The sequence below is a fragment of the Gigantopelta aegis genome, chromosome 9 (assembly GCF_016097555.1).
Source record: "Gigantopelta aegis isolate Gae_Host chromosome 9, Gae_host_genome, whole genome shotgun sequence".
NCBI classification, from domain to species: Eukaryota; Metazoa; Mollusca; class Gastropoda; order Neomphalida; family Peltospiridae; genus Gigantopelta; species Gigantopelta aegis.
This window is the reverse complement of record NC_054707.1, coordinates 36,701,428-36,713,736: the sequence shown is the minus strand read 5'-3', so window position 1 is coordinate 36,713,736 and position 12,309 is coordinate 36,701,428. Positions and strand designations below refer to the sequence as shown.

The 12,309-nt window shown below is 42.5% G+C and overlaps 1 protein-coding gene across 1 annotated transcript; it reads left to right on the top strand.

The window, feature by feature from the left end:
• Positions 1–2,336: 2,336 nt before the first annotated feature.
• Positions 2,337–4,213, top strand: LOC121381549 (uncharacterized PE-PGRS family protein PE_PGRS46-like). Its single transcript, XM_041510881.1, has 2 exons — positions 2,337–2,409; positions 3,495–4,213. The coding sequence occupies exons 1-2, from the start codon at positions 2,337–2,339 to the stop codon at positions 4,211–4,213; spliced, it is 792 nt and encodes a 263-aa protein (XP_041366815.1).
• Positions 4,214–12,309: the final 8,096 nt, after the last annotated feature.

The following is a 12,309-nucleotide window of genomic DNA, read 5'->3' as shown; positions in this document are numbered from 1 at the left end:
ATAATAAAATGTAAGTACTTCTAATTTAAATTATCAGAAACAGCTTTAATAGAAAAAAATACGCAGTAGTGTTTAAAAACTAGGGTTTGTCACTTTAATGATAGAGATATAATATCTTCATCGGCTTGGACATTCAGGGGAAGACTGCAATACATGTAATATAATGCCTGTCAATGTACTTTTAAATGAAGTTGATGCCCTCGATTTAAACATTGCACCCTTTATCTGAAGACTGTAGGCATCCATTCTAAAACGTTGCACACCATCTCTAGAAAACTCCTGCATCCACCACTGACTAGCTTTAACTCTCACTCCTCACAGTACGGTTTGTATGCTCTAGAGAATATTCATAATCGTAAACGGTCTCTCGGCAATATTTAATTTGAAACGTACTCACTGCGTATAAAACATAAAAAAAATGTATTAGAGAGCCACTCGTACCCCTTTTGACAGCTTTTCAAACATGATCGATCCCCGTCGGTGGACCCATTGGGCTATTTCTCGTTCCAGCCAGTACTCCACAACTGGTGTAACAAAGGCCGTGGTATGTACTATCCTGTATGTGGGATGGTGCATATAAAGATCCCTTGCTGCTAATCGAAAAGAGTAGCTCATGAAGTGGCGACAGCGGGTATCCTCGCTCAATATCCGTGTGGTCCTTAACCAAATGTCTGACGCCATAATATTATAACCGTAAATAAAATGTGTTGAGTGCGTCGTTAAATAAAACATGTCCTTCCTTCTTTCTTTTTCAAACATAAATTAAGTCACATGGTAGATATTACTGTTACACCTGGGACATTTCATTTCACTGAGGATATAATACTCTGTGCTTGCAACATGGAGCAAATTTAAACATTTAATAGGATCTAAATATATTTAAGTTTATTTTGAAATTACGAATTTTATTATAATTACATAAGTTCTTACCTTTTTATACTGCCGAACATCAAAAGTAAACAGAGAAAGAAATTGACGTTGTTATCCCATTACAGTTCTGAAACAACATAAAGATTTTACGTTGCCAAGTGAATGCAGGCCTAAAATAAACGTTTTCGATTATGACGTCATAATGGTATGAGCATTATAAGTATGTAATTCTACACAATTGTTTGTTTGTGTGTGTGTGTGTGTGTGTGTGTGTGTGTGTGTACATACGCACGTATGTGTGTGTACATGTGAGTATGTGTGTGTGTGTGTGTGTGTGTGTGTGTGCGCGTGTGCGTGTGTATGTGTGTGTGTGTGCGTGTGCGTGTGCGTGTTGGTTTTGGAAAATATTAAACTAAGTATATCTTACACATTCTACTAGTGAGCTAAATTCCGCTGTAGGCCTATTTGTTTTCCAAGGAATTTGAAATGACCACTGTATTATAATAAAATCATTATAAATATAATTAATCTGTAGTAAACTTTTAATAAGCTAGAAAAGCTTTCACATGGAAATCTCATCCAATCAAATCTCAAAGTCAATACTTTGTAAACAATGCTGAGGTTTTTCATTTTATAATAACTTTTTATTTTATTATTTCTTAATTTAAAAAAAATGCAATCATCCCACCCTCTCTTAAATTACAGGCATAATATTAACACGGCTTTCATGGTCGACAAGTATGATTCCACAATCAAGATTTACTATGGCAGGGCAAGAGGTACGCCACATTTCAACCGGTAAAAATAGCTACGCATGTGATATTTTGGTTTTGCTTATTAATTGCTCTGTATTATTGTTTATGAATTATCTGGTGGCATATTAGGCATCAAAGTGTTACATTTTAATGAGGTTTTCTCCCAAAAAGCATAAAGTATGATTTTAGAGAGCCGACCCCCCCCCCACCCCCCACCCCCGACAATATATCCCCACTATTGGCAGTGGCGGATCTAGAAAATCCAGTTAGGGGGCCCCAATGACATGAGGCGAAATGCCAAGGGAACTTTGGGGGAGGTTTGGAGGTTTGGAGGGGGATCGTAAAACAATGAAAATTAACACCCCCTGGATCTGCCTGTGATGGGGGGGGGGGGGGGGTTCCTGGGCCCGCTATAACACCATGCAGTTTAAACGCCATCAAGCGGTATGCAATTAATGTTCTTTGTCTGTAATATTACACTAAAAGTACATATCCCAGTGACAGGTATGTGAGAAGGTTTTTAATGTGGGTAAATATTTTGAAATATCAAACAAACAAAAATTCAGAGACAAAGCGACGTCTTCCATTAAACGTCACAATCTCATGAAACGGAACTTAATTGCCTTTGTTACCGTGGCTTTGTAGCGATAAGTGTGTGTGTTGCCAGTGGAAACCATTTAACCATTCACTTTTACCATTGCGGGGAAAACAATGGCTCCTATTACACAGGGCGTCAGCAGCAAAGCGCCCCCCTGTGGCGAAGATTTGTCATCGCTTCGGTCAGGTTTGTTAACTCCCGGAGACAAAATCACTTTACTTTGTCAAACAAGAAGTGACTCCCGTAATAACGGATAAAATATGTTTCGTCTGTTGCCGACGACCAAGGCACACGGGGTGTATTGTTTTCAATTGCCTTTGTGTTATTTCAGACCATGATGGCTAAAGAGTAAGACTGTTATTCAAGTTTTGCTGATTTCACTTCTCACTTCTCCCCTGTGTTAGATTCAATATGGAGGTAGCTAGACTAAAATAACGATAGTGTAAGTTTGGGGGGGGGGGGGGGGGTGTGTGTGTGTGTGTGTGTTAAAGTTATTTTGTTTAACGACACCACTAGAACACAATGATTTATTAACCATCGGCATACAGTCTTAGAGAAGAAACCCGCTACATGTTCCCATTAGTTGCAAAGGGATCTTTTTTATGCACCATCCCACAGATAGGACAGCACATACGACGGCCTTTTATAAACTAGTCGTGGTGCACTGGCTGGAAATAGCCCAATGGGTCCACTGATGTGGATCGATCCTAGACCGACCGCACGTAAGTCGGGCGCTTTACCATCTGGCTACGTCCCGACCCTCATTGTTTGGTATATTTCTTCCTAAACACCCACCCACCCCGCTATGTAGGTCCATATATTCAACGTGTGACAGTTGCATAGGAAGGTGCCAAAACGTGTGTGTGGGGGGAGGGGGGGGGGGGGCGCGCGCACACACACACACACACACAGACATACCTACCTACCTACCTACCTACCTACCTATATATATATAAACCATCACTGCTGCTACTGGATCAAGAAAGGTGTAGGGGGGCTAACACGCCCCCCCCCCCCTCCCATCCCCCGCTTCTTACGTCAGTGTTTGGTTTCCTCAGGTGAAAAACACACATATAACAGAAGGAAGAAACGTTTTTATTTAACGACGTTCTCAACACAGTCTAATTACGGTTAAATGTTGACTGATGCTATTCTATACATGAACTCTTTGGTGAAACGTTTGCACATTGATTTTTTCATTGTTTTGGGTGAAGTGGCAGACTTGCCAGTTTTGGTGGCAGTACTCATGACGGGTGCCACTGGTGGGGCAGGATATGCTGTACTCACGACGGGTGCCACTGGTGGGGCAGGATATGCTGTACTCACGACGGGTGCCACTGGTGGGGCAGGATATGCAGTACTCACGACGGGTGCCACCGGTGGGGCACGATATGCTGTACTCACGACGGGTGCCACCGGTGGGGCACGATATGCTGTACTCACGACGGGTGTCACCGGTGGGGCAGGATATGCTGTACTCACGACGGGTGCCACCGGTGGGGCACGATATGCTGTACTCACGACGGGTGCCACCGGTGGGGCAGGATATGCTGTACTCACGACGGGTGCCACTGGTGGGGCAGGATATGCAGTACTCACGACGGGTGCCACTGGTGAGGCACGATATGCTGTACTCACGACGGGTGCCACCGGTGGGGCACGATATGCTGTACTCACGACGGGTGCCACCGGTGGGGCACGATATGCTGTACTCACGACGGGTGCCACCGGTGGGGCACGATATGCTGTACTCACGACGGGTGCCACCGGTGGGGAACGATATGCTGTACTCACGACGGGTGCCACCGGTGGGGCACGATATGCAGTACTCACGACGGGTGCCACCGGTGGGGCACGATATGCTGTACTCACGACGGGTGCCACCGGTGGGGCACGATATGCAGTACTCACGACGGGTGCCACCGGTGGGGCACGATATGCTGTACTCACGACGGGTGCCACCGGTGGGGCACTTATGCTGTACTCATGACGGGTGCCACCGGTGGGGCAGGATATGCTGTACTCATGACGGGTGCCACCGGTGAGGCAGGATATGCTGTACTCATGACGGGTGCCACCGGTGAGGCAGGATATGCTGTACTCATGACGGGTGCCACTGGTGAGGCAGGATATGCTTAGTTTTTGCAAACACCTGATACCATCACTGTTTTGTCAGTGATTCACAGCTGTTTTTATTCCTTTCCTTTCATTTCATTTCAACTTATTTTCGTCCTTATATCCATTTAAGGTTCAAGCACGCTGTCCTGGACACACACACCTCGGCTATCTGGGCTGTCTGTCCAGGACAGTGGGTTAGTTGATAGTGGTTAGTCAGAGAGAAGAGGGTGTAGTGGTCTTACAGTGGAGTACTGGCTAGAACGAGAAATAGACCATTGGGTCCACCGATAATTCACTGGTCAACACAATTTTTCTTGCATAAGGTATTCCAACGGATTCTAGCTATCTTTTGTGTGCTGAATCCAAATCTGTTATTAGTTTTTGCCTATCACATCAGATTTAAAAATTATGTTGCATTAAAGGATTGATAGATGCAGAAATGTTCACAGTAAAAGGTACCTAATTCAAGTACAATATTTAATCATTTATTGCACATCATTTTCTCACATATTCATACACATGAGTTTTGAGACTTTTCACAACATTCAAAATGCAGCAAGTATCCATATCCGGTCATTGAAAGGCACAGGTGTAATCGTATTACAACATAGTAAACTTCCTCTTTGTGGACGTTCTTTTATGAACAGCATCTGGGACATCCCTCATCAAACTCCAGCAGTAATCTGCCATCATATGTGAGTCCCAACGACCTTGATAGCGTTCTTCCATCACTTTAAGGTCTTGATGGAACCGTTCGCCCTGTTCGTCGCTTACATCTCCAAGGTTATCTGGAAACTCGCTCAAGTGACTATGCAGGTAGTGCACCTTGATGCTCATTCTGCACCCCAATGCTTGCAGACTAAGGAGCAGTTCCTCCACAATTTCTTGGTAGTTGTCATCTTTCTTGTTCCCAAGAAAATTCTGCACCACATTAGTGAATGCATTCCACGCTCGAGCTTCGACTGCAGTCATTGTCGTAATGAAGTGTGTGTCCTTGAGTAATGTTCTGATGTGAGGTCCGTCAAATATGCCTGCTTTTTTCTTTTCGGTGCTAAGACTCGGAAAGGTAGAACATATGTAGCTAAAGCAGTCTCCAGTGTGATCAAGAGCTTTCACAAACTGCTTCATTAGACCGAGCTTAATATGCAGTGGTGGAAGGATGATATTTTTCCGATCAACCAGTGGTTCATTAATGATGTTCTTGTCACCAGGTATCAGACTATTCCTTGCTGGCCATTCCTTTCTCACCCAGTGCTCGTCAATAGCCCTACTGTCCCAGTAGCATAGGATACAAGGATATTTGGTGTATCCTCCTTGTTACCCCAAACGGAAATTAATCATTTTCAAATCCACACAGATCAACCATTCATGATCGTGGTACTTCAATCGATCAAGTACAACTTTGATATTTGCATACTCTTACTTCAGGGTCACTGAGTATCCTATAGGGATGGATCCACAGATGTTCCTGTTGTGAAGTAAAACACATTTCAAACTTCTTTTTGAACTGTCAATAAAGAGTCTCCACTCACGTGAATGATACGCAGGCAATCTCATAGCGAGAAGAAGCCCTTCAACATCATTGCAGTATACAAGCTGACCATCAGAATGGAAGTACTTCCTCAGTTCTGCCTCTCTGTTGCGATAAAATGAAACACTTGTGCAAGGTTCGAGAAGGTTTTTCTCTTTCAATCTGGAAGCCAATAACTCAGCAGATTGTTTTGGCAAATTCAAATCTCGGATCAGATCATTCAATTCAGGCGGACTAAACAGAGAAGGTTGATCAAGAGACGAATTCGATGGCTTGTACTCTGCATCTACTTTTCCATCATCATCACCGGATAAAGATGTGGATGAAGTAGGTGCTTCTTCGTCAATCTCTGCGAGCTCGGTAAAAAACAGGTACAGGTATTTCGTCACAATGAGGAACTGGCCTTATAGCAGATGGTATGCTAGGGTATTTCATGTCATGTCATGTCATAGGGTTTTATGTGCACGTTCAGAGCAAGCTGTTGCAGCGCACGCCTGTCGTGGGTGCAAGAGCCGACCTTGGCCGGCTCTTACGTCCATGACAGGAATGTATTTCATGTATTGCTTGTTTTTCTTATTGAATCCTTTGACATTTACAAGGCAGAAGTAGCAGTCATCTAGATGGTTTTTTGGTTCTCTCCAAACCATCGGCACACCAAATTTGAGCCTAGCATTCTTTCCTTGAGACCATGCTGTCAGAGTTTCGACACAAGTCGTGCATACTTTATGAATACTTATGAATATTTATCAATACTCGGCTATTGGATGTCAAACATTTGGTAATTTTAACATTTAGCCTTAAAGAGGAAACTCGCTACCTTTTTTCATTAGTAGCAAGGGATCTTTTATATGCACTATCCCACATACAGGATAACACATACCACGGCCTTTGATATACCAGTCATGGTACACTGGCTGGAATGAGAAATAGCCCAATGGGTCCACCGACGGGGATCGATCCTAAACAGACAGCACTTTACCACTGGGTTACGTCCAGCCCCGTGTTAAATAAAATATTTACACTTAAAGAGAAAAACAGTTAGTTATTATGTATTTATATTTATTAAATTTTAATTTAATTACACAGCAACATGAACAGTTCAATGTCAATGCTTTGTGGACGAAAGAAAACATATCCATTCATTATGAAGGCTTCAAAAGTTGACATAAATTTTATTTTATTATTATTAATTTAATTTTTTTGGCTGAATATATTATGTACCAGTTTACCGATGGCCTAATCAGTTGTTATTTTCGGTTAACATTACTAACATAGATTTTCCACATTTCGCACTGTGTGGTTCTAAGTGTATCAAACTACGGGTAAACACGCAATTTGCCAGTAACGCTTATGTGTTCGTAAGACACTTAATGTATTTAACTGTCAGAAGAGATCCTGAAGTAACACAGTGCTGTCCATCCGTGGATGAGGGGGTAAAACATCACTGCTATGAATTATGGCTTTGCACTGAAAAGTCAGGTTATGTGGTTGCTGAGTATAGAGGCTCATATAGACTGGATGCGGCGTGTGCGTGTGTGCGTCTGTTCCGTCGGTGTATATGATGCATCTGCGGCTTGCGTTTTGGGCATATACACCATACACAATTATGTCTTTTATGCGTTTTGTACGCATCAGGTCTAAACGCTCTCATAGAAAGTAATGTATTTCGATGTTTTTTAGCCGGACCGCACGCACGCGACACATCCATTCTGTGTGAGTCTTAAGTAATGCGCGCGCGCACTCACGCACACACACATACACACACGGACAATCACCCCCCCACACACACACGCACACACACATGCACACACACACACACACACACACACACACACACACACACACACACACACACACACACACACACACAGAAACCGCATGATGATTATCATGATGAAGGTGGTGATGGTGGTAGAACTAATGGAAGAGGTGATGATGGTGGTGGTGGTGGTGGTGGTGGTGGTGGTGGTGGTGATGATGGTTGTGGTGGTGGTGGTGATGATGGTGGTGGTGGTGGTGATGGTTGTGGTGGTGATGATGGTGGTGGTGGTGATGATGATGGTTGTGGTGGTGGTGATGATGGTGGTGGTGGTGATGATGATGGTGGTGGTGGTGGTGATGGTTGTGGTGGTGGTGATGATGGTGGCGGTAGTGATGATGATTATGATTTTCATGATGATGGCGGTGATGATTATGGCGGTGATGATGATGTTCATGATGATGATGTTGTTGATGATGATGATGTTGGTGGTGATGGTGATGATGGTGGTGATAGTGATGATGGCGGTGGTGGTGGTGATGATGGTGGTGCTGATGATGGCGATGGTGGTGGTGATGATGGTGGTGCTGATGATGGCAGTGGTGGTGGTGATGGTGATTATAATGGTGATGATGATGATGATGTTGGTGGTGATGATGGTGGTGGTGGTGGTGGTGATGATGATGATGGTGGTGATTATGATGATGATAGTAATAATGACGTCAATAATATGACATATAGTTCGAACAGCAGTTGTTTAAACACAATCATAGAAGTAGAAGAAGAAGAGAAGATGAGACGAAGGCGAAGAAGAAGATTTAGGCCTATTCAGCAAAAACTTGAACCAACACAATCTCGAACAGTCAGAAGTTAATTATATTTATATATGTATACTTGAGTCTTGGCCCACCAGTTTGATAAATACAGACACTATCGTGGTTTTAGTGACTTGACACTTCGAAAGAAATGAAAAAGAGAGAGAAAAAAAACAACAACCCAAGGACAAAGTCTTCCATGTTAAACATGAGGAAATAGTGAGGGGGTAAACATTCCTAACCATGTGATCTTCCATGCAACCGACCGTTCTTATGTTACTGCGACTAATCCTGTTGCCGTTACAGCGAGGTAGCACCTGTAGGTTTTGAGCCAGTAGAACCAGTCAAGTTTCTCCCCTAGAGAATTTATAAATTCCTCCGCCTATCGGATTTCCCGCCATTGTAAGACATGGCGACTAATTACCGTCAATGTACGCAAACATGCTGGCATGACCTTTCATTCCAGTAAGCCTTCACCCCGACTAAATAGACGTTCGCCGTATTATGTTACGTGTTTCACTTAATGGCATTATATCTTTCTATGAAGACCTGGATCAAAACCCGATTTATAGGCCTACCAAGGAACGCACTTGATGGTTGGGGTTAGAAGCAAAAATACAGTAGAACCATCATTGGTGAATCCAGACGGGGCCCCGTTTTAAAGTGACAGACCTTACTTTTCAAACACTTAAGGCATATTTTTCACTATTAGAGCCGTTTCTGATAACCGAAATCATACGTTACTTAGATTTTATTGTTTAGTTTAAGTGGTTTTGGTTATCCTGGTGTTTTTAAAATAACAAAATACATTTTTTAAAATATTTAAAGAAACCCTCATGTGCGCCTGAGAAGTAACAGTTATGGAGTCGAGTTGTAGTCTAATTTTAAAGGCTATTTCACCATTTCAATGTCACACACTGTTGCTTCACTCTGTTATAACTTTATTCAAATGGTTTTTCTCGTTCCAAATAGTGCACGACAACTGGTCAAAGGCCGCTGTATGTGTTTTCCTGTCTGTGGGAAAGTGCATATAAAAGATTCCTTGCGCCATGGAACCGTGGGCTGACGATGCCAGAACGCGGATCCATGGTGGACGTGCCTGAACCTTTCTGGATAGGGGCACGAGAAAATAGTTCCCATCCTTGCTGAATTACCAAATGTTTGACATCCAATAGCTGATGATTAATAAATTAATGCGAGGCGGGACGTAACTTAGTGGTAAAGCGCTCGCTTGATGCGCGATCGGTTTGGGATCGATCTTCATCGGTGGGCCCATTGGGCTATTTCTCGTTCCAATCATTGCAACACGACTGGTATATCAAAGGCCGTGGTATGTGCTATCCTGTCTGTGTGATGGTACATATAAAATAACCCTTGCTGCTAATCAAAAAGAGTAGCCCATGAAATGTCGACATTGGGTTTCCTCTCTCAATATATGTGTAGTCCTTAACCATATAACCATAAATGTTGAGTGCGTCGTTAAATAAGACATTTCCTTCCTTCTAATCAATGTGCTCTAGTGGTGTCGTTAAACAAAACAAACTTCAACTTTATTAAAATGTGTTACAGATTTGTATATGTGTCCATGTTTGCGGGTTGAAATTAGGGTCTACGACTTTAAGTGCCCTTTTTGATGACTTAAAAAAACAAAAACCCATCATACATATTGAAACACTTAAATTGCCCTGAAAACGCCTCTCTAAGCATCATTATTAAACAAAAATGGGGGAACATGCCCCTGAACCCCATGTAAATATTGCTCCTTTGGGGATTTCGGCGCATTTACCTACGGCAAGCTCAAACCTACTTTAAAAAAAACCCAGAAGAATTTTGTGACCCCCTTTTACAAGACCATAGATTCGTCCCAGAGAACTGCTTTTCAGAACTTGTGATTGATATCAATACACCATATGGAAATGAGGGAGTAAATTCATCTAAATGATTAGTGATTGTTTTAGTTTACAATATAGTTAGGTCAAGGGTTAGGATTAGGGTCGTAACTAACTGGGGTGAAGGGGGTGGAATGCGAAAAAGTGTCTGTTTTTTTAAAATTAAATGTGCCCCCTACCCCTATTGGTAGTTGGAGAGGAAGAAAACAAAGGCGCGCGTGAGCAGGAAATTGTTGGGGGGGGGGGGGGGGGGGGGGGGAGAATCTAGACTGATAAAAAAATATACTTTTTTTTATTATTGTTATTTATTTATTTATTATATATTTTTTTATATTTTTTTTTGGGGGGGGGGGGGTCCGGTCATAGTCCTCAGAAAAACACACTTTTGAACAAATTTGTGTAATTTTGACATATAATCTTAGAAAGCAAACCCGCTACATTTGTTTCATTAGTAGCAAGTGATCTTTTATATCATCTCAGAGACTGAATAGCACATACAACGGCCTTTGATATACCAGTCGTGGTGCACTGGCTGGAACGAGAAATAGCTATATGAGTCCACCGATGAGGATCGATCCAAGATTGACTGCGCATCAGATGAGCTTTTTTATCAGTGTGCTACGTCAACACGGAGCAAATCTGCCGTTAAGTCTATTGTTTCACAACATATTTCTTTGTCGTGGTCATTTTCTAAATTGTTGAGTTATTCTCTAAATTATTAGCTTATTCTTTCATTTTAATTTAATTTCGTAAACCCTACATGTATCCAGTTTTTAGTTACTTCGTTCATGATCCCATACATTTTGTGACATATACGGGGTTTTTCTCGTGTGTTTGTTTTTTTAAACGAAAGGAAGCAAGGGAAATAAATATTGTTGTCGCATTGTAATCAAATATGTATTAGGTTATTCCCCTTGTTTGTTCATTTATACATGTGCGTGAATCGGTGAATGTTTAATGACACAAGCAAAAAACAGAAAGAAAGAAATGTTTTATTTAACGACGCACATTTTATTTACGGTTATATGTCATCAGACATATGGTTAAGGACCACACAGATAGTCAGAGAGGAAACCCGCTGTCGCCACTTCATGGGCTACTCTTTTCGATTAGCAGCAAGGGATCTTTTATATGCACCATCCCACAGACAGGATAGTACATACCACGGCCTTTGATATACCAGTCGTGGTGCACTGGCTGGAACGAGAAATAGTCAAATGGATCCACCAACGTGGATCGATCATAGACTAACCGCGCATCAGACGGGCACTTTACCACTGGGCTACGTATCCGCCCCCATATCAATCAAACTGAATGAATGAATGTTTAACGACACCCCAGCACGAAAAATACATCGGCTATTGGGTGTCACACTATAGTAAAGGCCATATCAATCAGATGCTCATAATTATCAAAGAGAAGGAGAGAGAGAGAGAGAGAGAGAGAGAGAGAGAGAGAGAGAGAGAGAGAGAGAGAGAGAGAGAGAGAGAGAGAGAGAGAGAGAGAGAGAGAGAGAGAGGAGAGGGAGGGGGAGGGAGGGAGGGAGGGAGGGAGGGAGGGAGGGAGAGAGAGAGAGAGAGAGAGAGAGAGAGAGAGAGAGAGAGAGAGAGAGAGAGAGAGAGAGAGAGAGAGAGAGAGAGAAGGAGAGTGAGAGGGGAGAATTAGAATGAGAATATAGATACAAGCCCGTATGAACCTGTAAGGCATCAGGGCGGTGGAGGGGTGTGTGTGTGTGTGTGTGTGTGTGTGTGTGTGTGTGTGCTGTCCCACATTTGTTTTTCGTTCTACTCCATATAAATAAAGAAGAAAAATCAGGCTTACCTCCCTCCCCCTCCCCCCTAAACATATTACTTTTGTAGACTTGTGTCGTCCCTGTGAATGTGACAAACGCACATTTGCTTTCTCCTTATTTATTTTTTTATTTTATTTATTTATTTTTTTATTTTTTTTATTTTTTTACACTGGGGGATCTGG

Coding starts and splice junctions, on each gene's coding strand:
- LOC121381549 (XM_041510881.1), top strand. CDS start 2,337: ATGGCTCCTATTACACAGGGCGTCAGCAGCAAAGCGCCCCCCTGTGGC. Junction 2,410..3,494: donor TTTGTCATCGCTTCGGTCAG/GTTTGTTAACTC, acceptor CTGGTGGGGCAG/GATATGCTGTACTCACGACG.